The following is a 22,832-nucleotide window of genomic DNA, read 5'->3' on the forward strand; positions in this document are numbered from 1 at the left end:
CGAAAATATGTTCACTTTACTCACCACAAACGATATTCGTTCGCCTTTCGTTTTTTCTTTTCGTTTTTCTCATTAATTCGTGCCACACCGTTCCGGAGAAGAAAAACACACTACACGGAAACTTATCTTAAAATACTTAATTATATACCTTTGTTTCTCTCTTGTGTGTGTGTGTTCCTGTTTTTGTTTTCTTCTCTCGGCCTTCTTTCGCTTCGCCTTCCTCTCTTTTTCTCTTTGTTTTGATTTATCTAATCATAAAAACAAGTAATAAGAATTAATTTAATAATAAGTATTAATCGATTTCGCACACTACCCATACTACTTGTGTGTGTGTGTGTGTTTTGTTGTTTTACCTTTGTATATCGAGCCGATTCACCACCGCACACACGCGTTCTTCCTATTTGCTTTCTTTCCTGTTCGTCCTGCAGTATGCTCAGTGTTTTCGCCTATTGTTTGAATTGTGTTGTGTCGTATATCTTAGTTCGAAAGTTCCGCTCTCACTCACACACTTGCAGCACCATGTTCCTTTTTTTTTGCAATATAGACAAATAATGCGCGTTCTAGTTTCGGCTTATACGATAGCAATATAGAGTTGCAGTAATGCTGTGCATTGCGACACTGCTCCCTCTCTCTCTCTCTGTTGTTGCGTGTGTTGTTCGGTTCCGGCTAATCACCCAAAGTAGGCGGTGAAGTTGTAAACGAGAGCGCGCGCGCACTTGTATTTGTTTAACCGTTGCTGGGAAGCTCTAGTAGCATTTTCGCTTCTTTCACCCATATATACGTAGAGAGAAAGCTCCGGGTGAGCGATCAAAGGACAAATCGCTCCCGGTGGGGATCAAAAAAAAAAGGAAAGGAAAGGCGAAGGCCATAGCAAAACGGTTAGTACGTAATGATGCGTGTGTGTGTGTGTATATATATATATAAAACATACCGCGTCACAAATACAAAATCTCTTATCGCAGGCTTGCTTTAAGCATATGGTTTACTGTATCCTTTTTTCTTTTTGTTTTGTTTTGTTTTCTACCATATTCAAGGCAATTTTGTGTTGTTTTGTTCTTCTCTTACTATTGGCTCCTTTTTGGCGCGCGTAGTTATCCTTTATCCGTAAGCTACAACGATTCAGGATGTTGCAAGTAGGCGATTGCGTTGCGCGTTTTCGATTCCCTCTGTACTACAATTCCTCTCCCTGTACACACCGATCGGTATTGGTGCGACTCCTCCTATGTCCTAACCGGCTCTTGGGCTATGCCATGTGCGACGACGCACAAGGAAGTAGAAGAAGCAAGAGGCTTCCACCACCTTACGCACCTAATATAAGGTCACTGGCTTAAACTTCGTCCGGCTCTAGGGTGGAGTTGCGGTAGTGGCCACCACCATCGGCAACGATCTGCGGCTGCGCACCGTCCTCTGACGTGGGTGGCAACGAGGAAGGTGCTGGGGAGGGCGAGGTGCCGGTGGTGGAGGCGGCGGCAGGTGCAAGACCACCGTCCACCTCCGTCAGCCCCCGGTCAGTCATTGCCTTGACCGTCGCTTCCAGCGATCGGATTCGGTTTTCGTGCTTCACGATGATTGCCTTCAGCTTGCGGAATTCCTCCTCGAACTTTGTCCTCAGCTCACCAAACTGTTGCTCCTTGAAATGTAGAAGATGAAGGATAGCTTAAACGGTGTTCTCTGGCTGATCCGCAAGCATACACCGATACTTACCGATACGCCTCCGATCGTGATCTGCTGCGTTCCATTGTTGGCAGGTGATGTGCTGCCGCCGCCACCGCCCGCACCCGTCCCATTGTTGACCGTCACCGGCGATCCGTTGGCTGATGCGCCCGCCGATCCGCCCGTCGATGCCGACAGCGTCTTCGGGCCGCCACTCTTCGGCGCCATCTTGTCCAGCACGTTCGACTTCTTCGTCACGGTCAGTGTGGTGCTTTGGGCCTGCGACACGTACCCACCCTGCACGAGAAAAACGCGATCCTAATTCAGCGGGTTTAAGAGAGATGCTCTAGCGCTACTGATCGGTACACGGAGCTTACAAACTACAATGTTTTGGTGTGCGATGTTGGAATAAGAGGACTGACTCTGGCTGGTTATGTTGTGTTATGTTAGTTGTATGTAATGCCGAGTGCGCCAAACATTAGCATGGCAAAGCCTGGTGGTGGAGGTGGTGGTGAGAAGGGTGAACGATTCTTCTTCCAACAAGAACAATCTCTCCACCCCACTTGTATATGATTGTCTCTCCTGTTGTTACGTCTGCGAACTGGCTGGTCTTAAGTATCTGGATGGGTTGCTGCCCCTACAATGTCTACTTACCTTTAGCGAGATTAGCTGCGGATCCGCATCCACTCCACTGATCCAATCTTCGGCCGATATCGAAGCCTCGTCCGCGAGCGTGTCCGGGTACAGATCTTCCTGGAACAGTTCACTCTTCCGTGGCACCGTCATCGAGATCACCTGGCACAGGCCACTGTTGTTCAACCGGTAGAATCGGGCCACCTCGCAGGTGCTCACGTCACAACCCCGCTTTGGCATCATGCCGATGGCTCGCTGCGAATCCGGCGTCTGGAACTGGCTGATGTAATGCACGTACGGGTGTTCGGGCGTTACCTCGAAGTACCGGATCACCGAGTCGCCCTTGCCGCACAGGTAGATCAGGTTTGTGTCCGGATCGTACAGCGGAAACATGACGCCGTTCGACGTGTCCAGGTCCACCATCACGATCGGGTCGCCCAGCGCGTCCGGTGCCCGCAGCGAGTACTGCCGCTCGGACGAACGGTTGAAACCGGTCGTGAAGATCAGTCCGTGTCGGAGGAAAATGGCGCGCGTTGCCTTCGAACCTTCGTGTGCGAGCGCCTCGTTCACTACCTCGCCGGTGCGTGGGTTTAGTATGCGGATCTTCTTGTCTTTGCAGGTCGTTACCAGCTGCGATCCGTCCCAGTTCCAGCAGGCGCTATAGATCGTGTCCGGATGGCAGTCCATGCGCATCAGCACCTCACCGGTGCCAACGTTCCACACCACGATCAGATTGTCGGAACCGGCCGTTAGGAGCACGTTCAGCGCTGACGGATGCCACAGGACGAGCCCGACACGGCGCTGATGGTAAACCAGATCCACCACCGGCTCGGTGAGAGTTCGTGATAGTCCACCATCTGGGATTTGCCACACCTGCAGGGAGAGGATACAAACAGAAGAATCAGGTTAATATCTTAAAGTAATTTGAAAGAAAATCAAGTGGCGAGTATTCTAACCGATCGTCAACTTAATCGAGCAGCTTTCCGACCTTGACTGACGCTCGAGGTAGATTAGAGACCGTCTTTGTCCACCCTCTCTCTTCAGGTTGGTGGTAACCTTCGTTGGAAGGTCTCGTCCTATAAAACACACAAATAGAAAAAGAGATAGCGACTCACCTTCACTACGCAGTCTTCCGACCCAGATGCGATGACATTGTCGTTGTGCGGGCACCAGGCAATATCCAGCACGGGGCCCTTGTGTCCACCGACCAGTGCATGGTCCGCTGCAATTCGTCCAACCTACATGAGTGGAAAAGGCCAGCGAAAAAACGGAAAATCAGATCATGGTTGATGTAGTTGTTTACTCAGAGCGGTGGCGATGGAAAATCGTTCGCTCATGCGTTGAAGAAAGGACGACATTGGCCCCATTTCCCCCAGGACGTCGTCAAGGATTGATCTAATGAGGTGTTGTGTCTACAAAGATTTTTAAATTGCCGTTTTATTCCCACGAGCTTCAAAGATGATTTAGATTAAGAAGCAATGCATTTTTTTTTCCTTGACCACGATTACGCCACTTCTTTGTGACTCGCATGACAACATAAATTTCTTGGAAAATCGATGTGTTGTCATCGTGTAGTAATCGTAGTTACGGTTCGTAAAGCTTTACTGTCTGTACCGCTGATCGCTTATTGCTACTCCCAGTCATAAAGCTAAACGAGCATTCGATTTTCTATCATTCCAACTATTGGCCGGTGTTCGTAACGTTCCGTTCCATTTCTCGAACGCCAGCAGGGGCATATCGACCAATAGCGCCGATGAGAGAGGTGCGAAAATATATTTAAAAAAGTGTCTTAAAAATAGTTTTGCACACGAATGATACGATCGCACCGATCATTTCGAACAACCACACACACGCGCTGATCTCTCGCGCTCGCCTACGCCTTCCGAACCATCCCATCGCCGAATATCCCAAACTGTCCGTCAAACACAGACGTTCTAGCGGCACGTGAAGGTGCGCTTTACACACATCCTGCTGCCGCTGCTGTTTTGCATCGAAATTTAAACCTCTGACACTTGCAAACAACCCACCGCGTGTGCGCGTGCATGAACGATCGTTCTCACCTTCTTGTTGCTCCCTACATCCATGAAAACGGGATGTTTAACTTTCGCTCTGTGCAACCGAAACAAAAAAAAGGGGAGGAAATAACAGAAAGAAAATTCCTTTTTCTCCAGCCAAAAGAAGACCTTCACCGCCGGACGCAGGGCAGCGAAAATCCACCACGCGAAGGTAATGGCCGTGTGCAAGTACCAAAATAACGCCCTACATAAGGCCAAAAGGCGCCCACGCGCCTTTATTTGCGAATCTTGCCGGAAAAAGGGGGGGCGGGGGAGGGAATGCACCACCACCGGCGGTTCTTTAATGAGGCCAGCCGCATAATTAATTCTGACACCCAACTGCACATCCCGTTCTGACGGGCCGGCAATGTCTCCGTGGGACGTTGCCTTATACGGTCATCTCTAGGCGGGTCTTCCTAGTCGATCACATCCATTCACGTGGCGGCAGTCATGCACCTGCAGCAACTTGGTATGCCGCTCGTTTATCCTTATTTTGCGAATCGGAAAAAATAAATCGCCCGTTTGTCGCGTGTGTTTCCATAATTAAAGCACGTGTAACCTGCCCCAAGAGGATCGTGGCAATGCGTGCGAGTAGGAGGGGGGGAGAGAAAGAAGTTACGTTCAAATATTTCAAGCATTTGAACTGCTGCCAAAACCATTTCCCTAGCCATTTACTAAGGTAAATAATCATTGAATTCGCATCGGCACCGACCAGCACAGCTCGTGTGTGTGTGTCTCTCTTCCTGATGTTGAATGAATAAATAATAAAACCCTGGTGAGTTGCTTTTTTTCTCTCTCGATTGCAATAAAGTAAACAACGGCACAGCACTGATCGCGAAATTTAAATCTTTCGGCGCATAAGGAAACTGTTGTGACAGGTAAGCATCCTGCCGTCTGTTTGTGGTCAACAACTCAATTAGTTTTTACCTTTTGTCGTGCGTTTGCCGCCATTGTTTGGTGAAATTGGTACACAAATTCCGCCGCAGAAATTGATGGCAATAAACATTGGACTGTGGGTTACTTATCCGGCACCACCTACCCTCCGCTTTGTGATCGCGACTCACGATCGAGCTGCTTCGTCTGCCAATTCGTTATCCTAGATTTACAGACCGACGCAACAACGCCATCATTCTATCTTAATCGGACCAGAACATTTATCCTGTCTCCATATGGAAGGCCCAAAAAGGCTTTACAGACTGGGTCGTCGGGTGTCATTCTCCTGACATGATCAGCTCATCTAAGACTGATGAGCCTATATAGCTGCACAATAGTAAAGTCAATATGGGTCCTAAAAATCTTATTGGGCATGCTTCTCACGAACGCAGCTACGAGAGTTCCGAGAGTGACTATTAGGCCTATAAATGATCCATATAATCCCAGCTTCGTCATGTTTGACGTGTGCTTACATTGGAGCAGTTCTCAATGTTCTTAACTACCTGAGCAACATTAAATTCTACTTGAAAAAAGCATTATGGACATATGTTGACTGTTAAAATTGAAATCCAAAATAGCAATTCTAGCTCACCAAAGCATACATACAAATTCCGTCATGATTTGTATCATATTACACCGCAATAATATCGAATGTAAAATAAATAAACAATTTCTATCCCGAAAAAACAGGCACATAAAATTCCGTTCGATTTGTTTGTCTAACCTCCAAGGCAGCAAATCGGTGATGCGAATTGTGATGACGAAAGCTTCCAAGAACTCGGCTCAGTATTTGCCACGATTTTCCAGAGAAAGGCTAACATCGCTAGTATGACCCAGAGCAGGGCGGTCGAACAGTACCACCACTCGTTCGCTCTAACCTTAAGAGGAAAATCCACTTTAAACCCTGTGTAAGCGATTTTGTAGGAATAATCCGTTCTTCAAGCGTTGCGCACGCACAATCACGGCTTAGACCGAGGGAGAGAGTGAAAGAGAGCTGCCGAAGGGATTTGCTTCCTCACACAACCAGTGCTAGTCACCAGCATGAGAGCGAACCGAACCGAAAACAACCCTCCCCCCCCCCCCCCCCCCCATGTGCTGTGACGACCATACTCCGACCGGTCCGATTGGGAGCGACGATGACTCAATGTAGGATTGGCCCGTGCCCTTCCTCAACATCCGACACGTTCACCCAGCCCCCGGAAAGAGACGACCCCGAATCCTCCCCTCACACACACACCCTTCCGCTATGTCTACACTGTCTCGTCCCTACCATCCTCTTTCAGCATGGCTTCCTCCCTGGGTCTCTTGCGGTGTGGTGTGTGGCGAATCCGAAGTTTAAATTCAGAAGAATGCTCTAAAATTAGCACCGCCTATTGGGAAGCTATTTTCGGTTGCACACTTTTCGGTACAAATTTTAAAACCGACCACGTACGTCCGTACCGGTACCCGGTGTGTTTGGGGCAACCGAGCAAGCCGATTCGTCGGTTCGGCATCCACCGCGTGCGTGCGTGCGTGCATTGCATGGGGATGCGTTATTCTTTACGATTTTTGCTATTTTTGCACTCTTCGGGCTGCAGGACCATAGCTATAGCTAAGGGGTAGGCTTTTGGTGTTTCTGGTTCGTCTTACTAGCGTCGAGAGTGTTTCCATGGCAACGTGACACGAAAGGACCGAAAACCCCTGGATTGCCCCCTGGGCGAGAGACCTGGATGTTCGCTGAAGTTCTTACCTTGTTGTGAGGTAATACGATGAAGGCACCGCCACCGGCCGACTCGACGATGATGGCCAAAAATTTCGGATTCACCGCACAGAACGTCGAGTCCCAGCTGCTCTTCGATACGCGAATATTGTCGTAGCACTGTTCACGCTTTAGCGCCTGCCCAAACACGTGCCGGAACTTGGAGCTTCTCACCACACGAAACGACATCTTCACAGTAGCACACACTATACACTTCCACTATTTCACACCTGTCTCGCCAACTTTTGCCGCCTGACGATGATATCCACCACGCTTGGAAGGAAGCAATTGCCGAAATTCCTTTCTTCTGGTTTATGCAGCTTGGTCTAAATTTTGGGAGAAATTCTATTAAAATCGCGCCAACTCATACACACTCACTCACTCAGGTAAAACACTAGAGTTCGGGACAAATGTCAAGCACTGGTTGAGATCACTGGTCAAAAACGATAACAGTGTGTCGTGTTCCTCGCCTCCTACCAGCCCAGTAACCAGTAACCGCAGCAAAAGCGTGTTGGAAAAATGATCCGAAATCGAAGTGTGCCGCGGCGCAACCGTTTCAACCGCACTCCTTTTTTGGTCAAGGAGAAGAAACGCTTTCTTCCGCTTCAGACACGTTCGCGCTGCCGTTGGTCCGCGTCTTTTCACCGCCCTGCTACTGCAGCGGAGCGATCCGTACGTCGTTTCGGCATCGAACGTATGAACGCACAAACTAATCAAACGATGATGTGTTGCTTAGCCCCGGGGGCGCTGCTGCCGGTTCTTTCCAGGGTTAGTGCATAGCGTGGCGGAGCTTATCTTTTCAAACGCTCTGTGTATTTTATATTATCACCATCCCCATCCGCCAGATAAGACGCGGGTCCCTTAGCTAGCATATCCGTCAATGCATTTCACTTCTTTGTGTTGTTGTTCGATTCGCGCTGGTCGCGCTTATTTTATTACACTTCATTTGGCGTTTGTTTTATCGCAAATGACTCAACAAACTGAAGGCTAAATGAGGTAAGTGGTAAATAGGAGAAGAAGTATTCGTGGCGAATAGCGTTTGTGTTGCTTATTAAGGTTTATTACTCATTTGAAAAAAAAGTTGATCGAATACTGATTGCACTGTCCAATATCAGAATCGGCATCTGTTAGGAGCAAACCGGATTATAACTCCATCCCTGATCTTGCTGCCCGGTCCAGTTTCTTCCTGAAGATACGCGCCTGCATTTAGCAAGAGTTCCGTATATCTTGAATGCACTAATTGGACTTAGATTCAGTAAATACATCCCCATTAGCACCGTCAATATCTTCACGACCAACGCCAGTCGTAGGCCAAAGTCGGCTGCAAATGGATTCCTGGAACAGTGGCCTCGCTCTTGATCCACAGTCAACTAGCTTATCCTCTTCTTGCAAGTGAGATCGAAAAACGTTTAAACATCTCCAACATCCGCTCTGGCGAAGACTTCTAACTAGCCTGGATGCTAATCGAACTCATCCATAATAGTATGAAGAGTCTTCGGTCTGTCTCGCCTGAGATGACGCGATCAAACTACAAATGCCAATGTTCTTCATTGCCACGGTCCATAAGCTCTATGTTGTCTCGTTCTCAATTCAAACGTCTCCCCCCCAACAATGGAATGTAAATGATTCATATAGAAAATGATATCATTTCTCTCGGACGATTTGCATGGATGTCACGCATTAAATTATAATTCGTCCGATAGCATGGATCGGCAGACGGCGGCCCATACGACAAACAAGGCAAGGGGACACTTTAATTGCTCCACAGACACAATAATTCGACGCACCACCCTGCATGATCTTGATGATCGTGTGATCGCTTCCGAAACGAGATGTTTATTTGCTTTATCTTCCTCCCATCAAACATCGGCCCTACTGGTTACTACTGTTGCTGCTATCGAACAGTGTTGCGCTCGAGCGGTTTGGTCCCTTGGCGCTCCACCATTAACTTATCATTTATTTTCATCGCCCCGTGTGATAAGGCAAACAAACGGATGCTATCGGGAAAAACTGCCCGCATCATTTTATCGGCCAACCCCTCGCCGGTCCGCAACGGAAATCCTACCAAGCAATGATATAAGATTCGCCTTCCGAGAAAGCATGCAGGGGCCCAGCACCGAAACCAACACCCCGACAGTAATGTCTTTATCGGTCGGGTGGCGCAGGGGTTTATGTATTTTTAATCGAGCACTATTCCATAACCGAAGCTACCCGTTCGTGTGTCTAGACGAAGGCTTCTTTTGGGGGAAGGCTGATCACGTCAGGGGGTGTTTTTTTTTTGTTTTGCTTTACCGCCCATCCAATCCAAAAACCCATTTGTAATCGATCCGTGACGCGAAACTACACCGCAACGGCATTGTTGTCACACACATATATATTAATTCGCAAACGCCGTGTGTTTGCGAAAGAAAAACTGTTCAGCTTCTCCGCCGCTCCGCCGGAGGTAACGACGTGGAAAGAAAAGCCACCGACAAAGTAAAGCGCGTGTGTAAATACACGGCACCGGCTATCCTCATGTAGCGCCACAGCTTACGTGAGCCGTGTGCATCGGGTGCCATTTTTCAGCCTTTTTCACTTTCATCCACAGCGAGGATCATCGTCAGCTGTTTCGCGGGAGGTGACAAGCGCGCTCGCATTACTGATTTGGGCTAGTTTCTTTGTCGTTTGCTGCTTTTATATTGTTATTGCCCAGTCGTCACACACTGCCTTGCTCCCCGGGCAGTTGGTTCATTGCGTCAGCGTAAACGATGATCGGTTTTTGAACACCGTAAAGCGATAACGATTCGGGTCGTTGGTTAATCGCAGATCGATAAACGCAATGATATGTGGAACTCGTCTTAAGGTGACGACTGTTTGTATCCAACTTTTGATGGGGATCGTCCAAAGACTTTGAGATTTCCTCTAGATTGCAACAAAATCAGCGTGGGGCACAATGTTCTCCCATCGCAAAAGGGAAGATGATCATGTAGCACGACGCCAACGCTAACTTCGTGCTGTTCCATGCTCGTTTTGTGGGGAGACCCATTGCTCCAAAGGCGCGAATACTATTTAAAGCACTTTGCCTCACACAGACTGGCTGACGTCGTCGGCAGCAGCAGCAGCAGAAAAACCTTTCTGACCTTCACGTTGGCATTTCACAGCACGAATCCTCCGCCATCCGTCATGTTTTTGTTTAGCGCTTCTTCGCTCGTTTACCCGCACACGCCTGCCTCGCCTTTTCCGACGTGAGGTGAGCTGTGGCAGATGAATTTTTGAATTGTACGTGCCCTTTTTTGCTTCCCCTTGTAGCGGTGTTGTGACAATCTTGGCTGCCTGATAGAATTGACACACTCGTCGAGTGCTTGTGCCTGCGAAGGTAGAAACAGATGAGTAGTGCCGGCAGTATGGGCTAGAAAAAGATGCGATTGAAGCATTTCGTATCCAGCCTTTACTTCACACAGTGCACACCATGACTGCGGTCAGTGCCGGCGAGGGATATATATCGACGAATTATTCACAAAACCGGATGCTTGATGATATCATCAAGGCGTGCTCTTTCTGGTTCTGGCGCTACGAATAGGTTCGGGTTGAATCCGTAGTGTTCCGTAAAACGAACACACGCACATACCCTTTGCTGGATCGTCGTCTGCAGCAAACGTCATCAAACAAAGGGCGCTTTTGCAAGTTTCTCTTCCTGTTTATAGTGGGCCAGAACAGCTGACGCTACGGTAGTGTTTTCTGCTTCCCGCTTTCTGGCACAGCAACGCTTCTTCGGCACTGCGGTACGACTGCGGGCTAGACGCCGCAAAGAGCCGCAGCAGAGCTGGAAAATCGATCGAAGCGAAAGTGGTGATGTCGGTCGATAGACCAAGCGACATGGCCCGGCTCAGCCGGTCCGGCAGTGTACCATTTTCACCGGCAGTTGCACCAGCTCCTCATCTGCATTGCACACACATCGATGGACCGGACACACCACCGGCTCCGGCTATCGTCGCTCGGGGCCCCCGCACATCAGCAGCCCGGGCGTTTCTTTCCGTTCCGCGGGCGCACACACGCCGCTCGCTGGCACTGCTCCCATTTCCTACAAATGCAATCAACACGGCGAAACGGAACCGGCGCCCGAAATGCGTCCAGACCAGACGGAGAGGCGAGTTGGAAGCGTTGAAACATTGGCTCGCTTTGTTTAATATTCGAACCGCCTTCGAGCAGGAAAAGACGAACTACTGCCCGCCCTGCCCTCGTAATCGTAACACACGCCACGCACACCTCACGCGGATCATCACCCGGACGGTTGGCGGCCCCGCACACAGTAACGTACATTTCCTTCATCCACGTGACCATGGACGTGCGCTTCTTCTTGCGCCAACATGCAAGATCTGTACACAAACCAGCCGATGGCGGACCGGTATTTGGCACACCCTCGCTTATATAGAGGAGGAAAGTGTGTGCAATAATGTTTTATTTGATAGAGCTCCTCTTCGGTAGTGCGTGTTAATTTTGCACTGGATGTACTTGCTTATTGGGTTCGCCATCGAATGCAATTTGATATAAGCTTGGCCCTAGGTTGGTCCGGCAAGCGGAATGATTGAAGAGTTGATTACTGTTTTATTTCCAATTAAAGTTTCTTGTTGCTCAGCATCGAAAAGGATCGAACTTCTTAATGGCCTCCTCCATTGCTCTTCCTTATTGGCAGCATGGACTAGGATTTTTAATACTGCCTTTCTTGTTCAGATTCTTCATTTCCGATGTTCAGACGTCTTGGCCCATGCTTGTACAGGGTATGGCCACCAGGACCTCGAGTCGTCTGCTGTATTGGACCCAGACTTGGTCAGATGCAATTTGTCTCTTAAGGATACAGTTGATAGCAGCAGTAAATATTCAAGTGGTAACTAAGACGATAGGACCGGGTTCAAATCCAATCCGGATCGTTTCTCCGTACGTCTCATTCATCAGCGAGTAATGTAAGCCTTGGAAGCCAGCCAGATATGGCAGATCCAAATTCCCCGGGTTTATCCTGATCTCAGTAGCGGTAAAATTGATGTTTTCCTTGCACAAATGATCCGCAGACAAATAATTTACCAAAAAAGAGAAGTAGAAAGCGCACAACTGTTTTTCGACACGTTTTTTTTTGCTTCTCTTTTTTGCCAGAATGCGGGAAAGCTAGTGAAATCTAATGGGCGCTCGTTTGGTGTTTGTGTTTTTGGTGCCATCTTTCTCCGTTGTTGTTTCGCACCCGCATGATGGCCTATATACGAGGAGGTTCCGCCGCACTCAGTGACGAAGGTCACAGAAACGGTCGTCGGTCGTCAAGAAGGAGGAGGATGATGGTTCTATGCAAAAACTTTCTCCAAAACAGCATAATCCAAGTAGACGCAGGTCGCTTGGTCGCTTTGGAGACACCGCCTTGGACCGCCTTCTTGCTTGCTCGGCCAGTGAGTGTGGCAAGCAGTACGTGAAACAAGAGACCCGCAAACCACAACATTAAACAATTGAAGGTAAAAACAATATCAGCCAGCAAAGACACTATCAACGCGGCCAAGACGGTTCGAGACGGATGAGTCGAACGGGGCTGACCCAATTTTCTGCACAAACACACGAGCGCGTACACAGCGCAGGGGACACACTGGCTGGCTGGTCAAAGCAAAACTGCTACCGCGGTTCTCGTGTTGATGGGCGCAAGAAAATATAACCGCTTAATAAAAACATTATCTTGCACACGTTCCGTGGCCGGCCGGGATGGTGTCATTGGTCTTGGTCGTGGGCAAGGAAAGTGATACCAGGCACACATCATCACATCCCTCGGAGAAACGAACCTCATTAGTTAAGTAGTTTTCCACGGTGCTTGCGCGAGCGTGCGACAAAAAACCGGCCTTCCCCCTTCCGTGTGGCCGACACATTTGCCAACATGTGTCTCTCGCCCCGGTGCGGATGGACTCTCTCTCAGCGACCGCAGCATCATCGCGACCAATTCGCGCCTGGCCACCTCTCACTTGCTGATGGTCGAAACGCGGCACCAGACCTTGGTCAAATATTTTCAGCACGTAGCACTCCCCAGCGGACGGCCAACTTCACTCTCGAACTTGCTCCGCGCGGAACCAGCGACAACTGGTCTGTGCTGTTAATGGGATATACTACCCGGGTGGTTGGGTGAAGCAGAATTAAAAAAAAATAACCCGATACTTCCATCCACATCCGCCCACTCACACTCAGCTCACACACACACACACACACACACACACACATACACACACGTTGGCTGGTTTGCCAATCGCCACTGAAAAATCACTCCAGCTTCTTTGGTCAAGATCTTGCGGACGATCGTATCATTTTGGTCGTTTGCTTCTCCGTACCACTCGATTTCTTTTCATTTCTGCATCTGTTTCGCGCTACCAAAAATACACGAATGGTGATGACGATGCCGCCCATTCCCACATCCGTCTCGGGCGCGGATAATCTAGATCTCGATCGACTCGCACGAAAGCGACCCAATCCTGCTGCCACCACCGCAGACCCGGAACATACGATCATAACCTCCAAAACCGAAAGTATCCTAATAGCCGTCCCAAACCGACCAGCCAAGAGATCCTGGCTGCTCGCGATGGTTACGTGATCCTCCTTCTGGCTGGGGTTGTTCGCAAAATATGTAGGATCACTATGGTAGCCAAGATTTTCAATCACATCAGCACACTGCCTCTTGGATTCCTTTGGCTACAGCACCCGAGGTATGCGTTTATGCTCTCTTGGTGCACCACCGCTCAAGATATCCCGTCCGTTGTCCGCCGTACCGCGCTTGCACACTTCCCACACACACGGACCGCACGGGGGCACCGAACTCGAATGTGGCCAGCCAGGGATTGGTAGGCCGCTAGGCAACAAGGAGGCGCGCGACACAGGCACCGCACACACGCCCATCATCACTTTCGATCAAGACGAGTTTCTCACGGCCGAAGTTCACTGTTGCCGTGGCCGTTGTCGAAAACACGCACGACTCAAGAAATACGCTCGCTCGCCCAGCCCAGCAGCATTATTCTGACCGTTTTTTGCTACGCTATGCCACGAACATTCTTCACGGGCGGGGCGGGCTTTCGCAGCTAGATTGTGTGGTCCCCGAACAACTACAACAAAAAATACACCGCGATAAGCCGGAACACAGCACACACTCACTGCACGGTTCGCTCTGTGCTCTGTGGCTCGCCTTGTTTATCACAAATCACAGTCGCTTTACTACGCAAGCCTCGCGAATTGCTGCACCGTTTCGCCGATCACGAACGACGACGCGGACGCTTACCTAAACCGTCACACACCTCGGTCGAAAATGCAAATGCACGGCCGGTCAAAAATTTCGCAGCGAGACACGAAAACTGGATATATATAATTTTTAATGTATCACGATCAACCCCAAAAAAGGCAATTCCTCAAGTGCAGTGGTGGGCAACGCCACGATGCTACGATCTTCTTGTACGTTGGACAAATATGGTTCTTTAATTGAGCGCAATATGAGTTACAAAGGCACTGTGATAAAAGCTTTTATTTTTGGTGATTTTGTCACTGGTTTCCATTTTATATTTATTAACAAATTACCGATGAATTTACTAAATAAGTGAAATGGTTTATTAGCTTCAGAAATATTTAACTGGTCAGAGTTGCTCACTCCTGAATCGATGGAACGCTGTTGACAGTCACACGCATGCGTTTATAGCAGTGGAGTTAACGCGTGTGGCAGTATGTCTGTTCTTTGTCGTTACATTGTTGATGAATTAAATTCGCAATTTTTAACATAAAAAGTGTTGTAAATGAGACTTGCAACAGTTGTTTTCACCAATAAAAAACGAAAGAGAAATAGTTCTTGCAAACCCGGTTAATACTGCTTAAATTTAGCATTCCAAATCGTTCAAATGATCAACGGCTGGTATAAGCCACTGAACTGTGATTGTTCTGGCTCAAACCAGCGATCGTTGGAATTGTTTTTAAAGTTAAAATCGATAGAAATAATTATTGAATTGTGAGTTTTATGCAAAAACATAAAATTAAAAATCATACCAAGTCAACATTTGATTCGACAAAATGAAAAATCGAACTACAATACTACTCGGAGGACGTTGGATTCAACGGTAAGCGGCGTGGGCGTGGGACGAGAGGGGCCTGGTGGTCCAAGCGGCTTTACTCTCCTTACAGTCTCGTCGCTCAAAAAATATAAGCTTCTGAAGATACCCTATTCTCTAAGAAATTTCGACGTTTGTAAAGCGTCTTCTTCTTGCCTGCCTCGAAAGTCGTTGACTCGTCAGGATTCTCGAGCAAAGCATCAAAAACTCTGTTTTTTACCATTTAAGTCTATGCATGCTTCACTCGCTTATCTATACACAGAAATCAAAACTACCCGAAGTTGAATAATTCCTCCCATCTGGAACATTCCTTTCAACTCCCATTTCCTGAATCGAGCTTCATTATTTTAAGAATTCAGGTATCTATTCAGCCACCGCTCAAATCTATTTTAAAAGATTGACTTTACACACTTAAGTAACCTGACAATTTTACCGCACTAATGCTCTTTCAACACGTCCCATTCGTTATCTTTTCGAGTAAAAATGTCAATTTATTTAAATCCTTCACATCCTTACAAAGCTCAATTTTGTTACTCGCCTAGCTCGAATCTAACAAATCTAACTTACCACCTAGTGTGAAGCAACCGAACACCCCCACCAAGCATCAATACTCTTTAATCCCTTGGATACACACCAGCGATGGTGCCCCTGCATTAAAACATCCGCGAAGGGCACGGTCCGTTCCTTAAGATTGCACCCGGGTTGTCTAATCGCCGTTACCAGCCGGCTTCCCATTAATTACCACCCTCGTCGCAATCACAACAGCGATTAGCGAAAATGCCAAAGATGGCTCATATTTTGTTTGATATTATTTTTTATTGACCCATTGGCGGTGTGCATCATTTATGCTAATCAAACGATTACAATTTGTCTGCCGGTGCATCTGTTGTCTGGACGACCGTGCATGTGTGCATGTGTCAGCGAACACTTTTTTTTTAAACTCGAATCCACGAATAAACCAGCACCAGAGCATTAGAAAAGTGCATGTGCTAATTAAAGATCACCGATCAGGATCGTATTGCAGCTGGCACGGTGAGAAGGGCGTTTGCACAAAAATACGCATATGTACACCACTCGCTTCTTCCAGCGTACGTGTGATCGTACGCGAGATGTGGTGGGCGACATTACTATGGCAACCGTCAGCTAGATTGGTTTGACATTTTAATTTTGTGAGGAAAAATTACGCGATCGTTAACATTTTAATGAAAATGTTACAAAGAATTAACTCGTTGTACGGATACTATGAAAACTCTTATAAAACAATCCAAAAACTTTAATGCAATAGTGCTCCACTCGGCCCTTACTAGAACATTGGAACAGTTTGAATGCGACTAAGCCAGACTCACAGCATCCCAAACGAAGGGATGTGCCTCTAAGGCCATGGTGTCATCATCAATCATTTCCTCCCGTATACATTGTACCCAGTGGTCCAGCATCTCTGCCAGAATCTACCCTACTCCCCGGAAGCAACTGCATACCGACTCAGGGCAGCATAATCGATATTGCTATCGTCGGCGCGAACCGCTCGTTAAAAGCACACCAACGCTGATAATGTGCGGCTAATTATTTGGTGAACTATTAATCGAATAAAGCACAACATTACCGCCGACTGCCGTGCGGGGCAGCCGATGATGATGAATGGACCACGATCCTAGACACTCCATGGTCCACGCGTGCGAAAAGTCATCCCGGGCTGCGAACGACTGTACCTTTGGCAGTAATGTAAATAAAGCCAAGCATTAGTTTAAATTATCGCCACAGTTAACATTGAGCGTTATGGCCGTTGGGAACGGGCCGAGCTAGCTGCTCACTGTCGGCCATGGCGTTGGTCTTTCGGACACTCCGTGCGACTGAAGATCGTGGAAGATCGGGGGTGGGGAGCATTTTCGTTCGATTCGACGATCAGGTTCACTTTAACCTTTCCCGGAGGCTCGTTTTATCGCGAGTCACGGGGACTCGGTTGGCCGCACTAAGTATTAGAATAAAGTTCTCCTCCCTCTCTGTGGCATTGAATATTTCACTCATCCAATAGGCTAAGGAAACGTCACTTTGGATGAGCCGGTGTGCGAAGTGCATCCCTACCTACTGTGGCCGATCTTTTGATCAGGCACTGGGTGGTAGTAGTACAGCGGCACTAAACCACCTACCCTTACTATATAAAGCTTACCAATTAGCGTAATTTTCATTCAGTGTTGAACAAACAGTTCACAAGTAACAAGTGCCAAGTGCGGTGTTAGCTTTACAGCTTCAGATTCCATTCGCAAACGCAAATCCAACAATCAACACCATGTTCAAATTTGTGCTGATCAGTGCTGTTTTGGTGGCCGCTGCCGTCTGTGCTGCTCCGGCCGATAACAAACCGGGCCAGCAGGGCCGTTCCGATGGGCTGGACCAGGCGGAGTCGGCCTGGAACAACCCGAACGCCTGGAACGCGCAGAACACCTGGGGCCGGGACCCTGCCGCCTGGAACCATCCGAACTCGTGGAACCATGGTAACACGTGGAACCACCCGACTGCCTGGAACCGTGGATACAACAACCGTAATGACATGAACACCGCTGCTCGATCAGGTTCCTATACGCATACGGTGGATGATAAACGGGCGTCTCTTTTTCTGTGTGTACCAACATTTTTCTTCCAGGCTACGATCCTGCCAACCGTTGGGCTGCCGGTACTGACCCGTGGAACCGCTACGGGGCCGGTGCTGGCTGGAACAGCTGGGCCGGACGTGGAGCCGCTGCTGGATGGCCGGCTGCTGGTGGTGCCGCTGCCAACCGCTGGAACGCATGGTAAATGGAGCCGGTGGATGTGGACAACCCGATTCGCTAGAGATTTGACACCAGTTGGGCTAGTTGCATGTATGAGCAGACGTTTACTTTCTTATAATCACTTTGTAAAATAAAGTTTTCTAAGAGCACCATAAGGCATGAGTTGTTGTTTAATGAAGAAGCTTAAAAGAAATGGTCGTCATCCGAAACTCTTAGAACGCGAACTCCATGTGCAATGGCTATTCAAAGTATGTAAAAAGGCGCTGGGAGAGTTTTAGGACACAACACCGAAAATTACATACCGATACCTCAAATGAATAAAAAGTTATTGTAATTTTAAGTTTAAAATCGGTACAACGCATGATTGTACGAAGAAGCAAGCCGATTGCCTACATTTGGGAGTAAACATCGATTTCGATGAAAATCGAGATTGGATTTACGCCTGAGGCTATGCAATTCACTGCTGCAATGGGAAGAGCCTGCTTAACGAAAGATGTTTTTGTGCGCATCCAATCGAATGGAACACCAGGATCTTGTGGGGTCGTGGCGCCTAGACCTAGAGAAGACAATAGAATGCGTAACTTGTACAATTTTCCCAGATTAATTGTTTGAATTGAAAGCATTTGTACATCATTGTGTAATAAATAACTTTCTTACTTTCTTAAGATACGTCTACAACTTGCCCGATGGAGATTCTTTGTCGATCGTTGAGATCCAATCGTTTTCTTTTTAACAAATTTTTATCAATTGTTATAATAATTCCATTGATAAATTCTTTGGTTTGAATGAGTTCTTACACAATTTAACCTACACTTTATTCTTTCTTACGTTTTGGCCCCTACCGTTTCTGGCTTAATTGACACAATTTTACCCATAACTGGATTGTCGTCAGTCTTGCGTACGGGGAGAAACGGTCTCAGATTCGATACCAGTCCTTTCGTATTAGTAACGGATGCCGCTACCAATGACACAATCGGCCATCTGTGATACAATGCTGCTCATGATCCTATTAATTCTTCCTGATTTAACATCCCTTTCTCCTCATCCACGAATAATGTAACGATACGTGACCACCCTTTTGTAAACAGGCGTACGCACTATATAACGAACTTTTTCCAACTGCTGAACCTGTGTGGTAGCTCGACTGAACGCCTGCGTCTGTACCTGTCCTAGGGTGGGCGAGCTTTCGTATGACACGGAGGCAGACGCTGATGATGCGGTGCTGATGCGGTAAGCATTCGGGTCCTGTCCTTCGAGAACTGCACCAACGTCCAGCGCTAGCACTAGCAGTACGGCGGTAATCTGATCACGGGAAAGAATAATAAAAATATTCAAATTTAAGAATAAATTTTAGGAATAAATATGTGAGGTGTGTCTTCTCAAATGTTCAACAGGTGAATCGGCCATCAATCACTGTTTTGAACACACCTCCCATCTTTTTCTTACTTCTCGCATATTTCTTACCACAGCAACGCTCCTCATATTACGAGCCAATGGTTGCAAAAAGAAGCTCCAACCACCCCCCAGCGAAGAGCAACGAAACTATTCTGAAACCGTTGGCGCAGAAACCTGCCGCTTTTTATATCCTTGCCTGGTGTTCGGACCTCACCCAGCCCGGGCTCTAACTGTCGCAGCCGGCACGTGCCTGCAAACCGTCGAAAAAGAGAAACTTGTAGAAAACATATGGAAATTCGCTAAAACTCCGATGTACAACATGCGATTGATGAATCCGGTTTGTGGCATCGGGTTACGGTAAGGAATGGGCGAATGGACATTCTAGCTCTCGTTTCCGCCATCAGGGTTGTCAAACGTTACTTGACCTAGCTGGACGTTTTCGTAGTAATTTGTTTGTAAAGGAAAGAGATAAAACTCATGCTTCAAAATCCTAAGGGCCTGATCGATATGCTCTCACTCAATGAATGATATACCGATGGTTTACCAAAAAAAAAACCGGTTCCCCCTGACTTAGTTTCCTTGTCAGATGTACATTTTAACCTCCAGTAACGTTGCTGGCGCTTCATTATTTATTCTGATTTGCATAAAAAGCTTGAGCTTTGTTTCGAAGTTGGGAAGAATCCGTTCCTGATCGTTCCGGCTTCTGGTCCAAAGCAGTAGTAACTGTTGGGATCAAGAAAAAAGCTTCGGATGTCTTGACAAAACAAAACACACAACACCGTACACTGTACAACACATTCTATTCATGTATTTACACAAACCGTGACAGTTAACCGCGACTGAAGCCTGCATAACCGTGGCTCTGCGTTTGATGGTGTCCCACGTTACGGCTCTTGACGATCTGCACCGGTGATTTCTGCTGCACTACGCGGGACACACTGCTCGCGGAAGAGAACGATGATGCATGAGCAAAGGAGTGGGATGAGCGTGTCTGGTAGCTTGCGGTGCGATAGGGTGCTGCACTAACGGCAGCGCACAACAGCACAACACACAGTGCAAGCAGCTGAAATAACCAACGGCACAATAAGAACGATATTTGAATTTTAAGGTCCCTAATGCACACTTACCGTAATGATTTTCATTTCGTTAGGGTTTTTCTTTAAGCCTTGCGGTTTCTCTACAACAAAAATTTCTTCGGTCGCTCGTCCGAGAAGCATCAACCAGCTTCGGAACCGATGGGTAGGAAAATGAATTAATACTGACCTTTTTGGCACCGAACCGTCTTCATTTTATATCGCCGTTGGCATACCGCACAAAAGGTGGGGAAATCCCAAACCATTATCAGCATTCTTGTTTCCGAATTCTCGTTTTCTAGTGTGCTGAAGAGGTGTCTTAGAAAAATTCTAATTTTGTGTAAACCAAACACGTGTGTGAGTTCCGTATTATAATTTAAAAAATCCGAAAAAGGAAAGGGGGCTGGTCCAAGCCTCTAGCTTCGCGATACAAAGTCCAAGTAAAGGGTAAGGCTTGGAAGGGAGTATACACATTTGTCAAGACTGGGCCGGTTGTAGGAAGAATGCGAGAAGATGCGTGAATCCATTTAAAAAATGCGAACCGTTGACAGGTTGTCGACCACTACCAACCATCCTGCAGGATTCGGCGTACAAAAGCGGTTTAACCGGTTCCGAACGTGCGGATTCCGAATTTTTACTGAAACATTCGTATACACACACACCTCCCTGACGAGTTTTTATAAATTTTATTCTACGTTCTTATCTACCGAAACTACAGGCTTATGTTAAATAGAAGAACCACAGAGAAGATCGTGCAATTTAGGCAAAGAGAGGCCATCAGGATTCTCCATTCATTGCAGGGTGCGTCTAGAACTCACATCTTCAAGAAGGGAGTTGCATCGGCCTATCCCCCCAGCGTAACGAACAGTGTTACTAGCTGCAATAGAGAGATCACCTGCTTTAGAGGAGCACTGGGAAGGAAATTCTCGGAAGGAAGGGTCGATCTTCAACGTACCAAAATAAGCTTCATTGTGACGGAATTCGTTCTTCTTTCGCTTTCCACCAGTTCTCGGTTACAATTCTCCCGCAAAGCTCATAAAACCGATGTGACTGAAAATTAAAGTACGCTAAAAAGGAAATCAAAATCTTCGTTACGCTCTGCCGTTATGGATCTTGTCGATCGTTTGTATCCTTAATTGATTGTCAATTGTGGTAACGAGAGAATAACTGTATCTCTGCTTTGTCTACTCTATCTTGTTTGTCTATCTCTGAAGAACGGTCTTACCTAATGGTCTATTCATTCGTCTTAAATTTAAAAGCAAACAAACACAATAAACAAAACGCATCCATCTTATTTTTTTTACTTTACACCTATTTGTATTTGTAACCTTAATACATTATTCGATTATCCGTAGTAACTTCCGTAACCATGACCTCCGTAATCTTGACCTCCTTGGTCGTATCCTCCTTGGTCGTATCCTCCTTGTTCGTAGCCTCCCTGGTCATAGCCTCCCTGGTCGTAGCCTCCCTGATCATAGCCTCCTTGGCCATAGTCATCGTATCCTTCGTATGCAAACGTTGCGCTGACGGCAAGGCACAGCAGTACTACCAGCTGTAAATGGGGGAAAAAAGGGGAAAATATTTATTAGGATTTAAGATTGAAGATGTAGTAACCCGCGAACTTGTAGTTCGTGACTCTCAACATTTTTTTTCATTTTTTTATCATTTTCCAACAGAATTCTACTCTAATCCTCTTTTGAACTAACGGCACCTTCAATTTCGATTTCGTAATCGCAGCAGAGACATATTTAGTCCTTTGGAATGCCTGCGGTGGACTTGCCATACAAAGCCCCCGGCCGAACTGCGCTAAAGTCACCAAGGAATTAGCGGAGTTGTACAATTGTGGGAGCCGATAAGCTTCACCACACTGCTCATCAGACTTCACACCTTGGGTCACGAACTATCTGAGGAGCGCTACAGTACATATGAGAAGCCCGACGGTTAGAAAGCAGATCGCACTGCTTTGGTCCGCCTTCTTCAAGTAATCCACTAGACTTGATCGCTGTAGTGTGGAGACCGGCAGGGTCTCATATCATCTTCACTTCACCAAATTGAACTACATTTTCTCCGAGGACTTTCATTCATTCCAAGGTTTTGAACTTCCTAACCTATCACCAACACACACACATACACTACACCAACATACTATTGCACTCTCTTACCCAGATAAGCTTCATTTCGATAGTGTGTCTAGGCGATGAGTTTTACTTTTACTTTCCACGGACAGCAAACCGATGTGGCTGTGAATGGAAATACTACTGAAAGTAGAGCGCCCCGTTTGTCCCATCTTTATATCCCACACAGCTAACCGACGCTCTAATGGGCCAGATTTGGGGAAACCCTCCCCTCCCAACTCATACATTCCACGCGATAGATAGAGAGTCACGTGTCGAACAGGATTGATCGAAAGAATACTAGGAAGAAAAAGGCGAATCTTAGTTTTTCGCACCACCTTGGCGTCTCTCTACCGGTTTCTCAACATATCGCAGAGGGGGGAAGGTTGT

The 22,832-nt window shown here is 47.3% G+C and overlaps 4 protein-coding genes across 12 annotated transcripts; 1 reads left to right on the forward strand and 3 right to left on the reverse strand.

Moving 5' to 3' along the window:
* Positions 1–122: 122 nt before the first annotated feature.
* Positions 123–14,430, reverse strand: LOC118510356 (coronin-6). Of its 8 annotated transcripts, none has more exons than XM_036052060.1 (6): positions 14,295–14,430; positions 7,003–7,337; positions 3,402–3,524; positions 2,308–3,159; positions 1,705–1,971; positions 123–1,630 (listed from the first exon to the last, which is right to left on the reverse strand). In XM_036052060.1, the coding sequence occupies exons 2-6, from the start codon at positions 7,198–7,200 to the stop codon at positions 1,328–1,330; spliced, it is 1,743 nt and encodes a 580-aa protein (XP_035907953.1). In that variant the 5' UTR covers positions 7,201–7,337; positions 14,295–14,430; the 3' UTR covers positions 123–1,327. The 8 variants fall into 8 exon arrangements, with proteins under 8 accessions (XP_035907953.1, XP_035907950.1, XP_035907955.1 ...); XM_036052057.1 differs by having other exon boundaries at positions 14,279–14,425; XM_036052062.1 differs by lacking the exon at positions 14,295–14,430 and adding an exon at positions 14,155–14,290.
* Positions 14,431–17,265: 2,835 nt separating this feature from the next.
* Positions 17,266–18,015, forward strand: LOC118510392 (bifunctional endo-1,4-beta-xylanase XylA-like). Of its 2 annotated transcripts, none has more exons than XM_036052147.1 (2): positions 17,266–17,662; positions 17,734–18,015. In XM_036052147.1, exons 1-2 carry the CDS (start codon positions 17,380–17,382, stop codon positions 17,883–17,885), a joined length of 435 nt encoding a protein of 144 aa, XP_035908040.1. In that variant the 5' UTR covers positions 17,266–17,379; the 3' UTR covers positions 17,886–18,015. The 2 variants fall into 2 exon arrangements, with proteins under 2 accessions (XP_035908040.1, XP_035908041.1); XM_036052148.1 differs by having other exon boundaries at positions 17,267–17,632.
* A 2,021-nt stretch (positions 18,016–20,036) lies between these two features.
* Positions 20,037–20,528, reverse strand: LOC118510395. Its single transcript, XM_036052152.1, has 2 exons — positions 20,383–20,528; positions 20,037–20,318 (listed from the first exon to the last, which is right to left on the reverse strand). Exons 1-2 carry the CDS (start codon positions 20,470–20,472, stop codon positions 20,085–20,087), a joined length of 324 nt encoding a protein of 107 aa, XP_035908045.1. The 5' UTR covers positions 20,473–20,528; the 3' UTR covers positions 20,037–20,084.
* Positions 20,529–21,613: 1,085 nt separating this feature from the next.
* LOC118510398 (uncharacterized protein YBR016W) lies at positions 21,614–22,631 on the reverse strand. The gene is made up of 2 exons (XM_036052155.1): positions 22,491–22,631; positions 21,614–21,880 (listed from the first exon to the last, which is right to left on the reverse strand). The coding sequence occupies exons 1-2, from the start codon at positions 22,503–22,505 to the stop codon at positions 21,674–21,676; spliced, it is 222 nt and encodes a 73-aa protein (XP_035908048.1). The 5' UTR covers positions 22,506–22,631; the 3' UTR covers positions 21,614–21,673.
* Between the last annotated feature and the right edge of the window lie 201 nt (positions 22,632–22,832).

This window comes from Anopheles stephensi, chromosome 3, assembly GCF_013141755.1.
Source record: "Anopheles stephensi strain Indian chromosome 3, UCI_ANSTEP_V1.0, whole genome shotgun sequence".
Lineage (NCBI taxonomy): Eukaryota > Metazoa > Arthropoda > Insecta > Diptera > Culicidae > Anopheles > Anopheles stephensi.

What these genes read in the sequence shown, in the direction of transcription:
- LOC118510356 (XM_036052060.1), bottom strand. Translation starts at nt 7,200, where the DNA reads ATGTCGTTTCGTGTGGTGAGAAGCTCCAAGTTCCGGCACGTGTTTGGG. An exon ending in CGGAAGACTGCGTAGTGAAG is followed by an intron (nt 3,160 to 3,401) that starts GTGAGTCGCTAT and finishes CTCTCCCTGCAG; the next exon opens with GTGTGGCAAATCCCAGATGG. An exon ending in CGCAGCTAATCTCGCTAAAG is followed by an intron (nt 1,972 to 2,307) that starts GTAAGTAGACAT and finishes CCGCTGAATTAG; the next exon opens with GATCGCGTTTTTCTCGTGCA.
- LOC118510392 (XM_036052147.1), top strand. Translation starts at nt 17,380, where the DNA reads ATGTTCAAATTTGTGCTGATCAGTGCTGTTTTGGTGGCCGCTGCCGTC. An exon ending in GAACACCGCTGCTCGATCAG is followed by an intron (nt 17,663 to 17,733) that starts GTTCCTATACGC and finishes TTTTTCTTCCAG; the next exon opens with GCTACGATCCTGCCAACCGT.
- LOC118510395 (XM_036052152.1), bottom strand. Translation starts at nt 20,472, where the DNA reads ATGCTTCTCGGACGAGCGACCGAAGAAATTTTTGTTGTAGAGAAACCG. An exon ending in ACGAAATGAAAATCATTACG is followed by an intron (nt 20,319 to 20,382) that starts GTAAGTGTGCAT and finishes TGGTTATTTCAG; the next exon opens with CTGCTTGCACTGTGTGTTGT.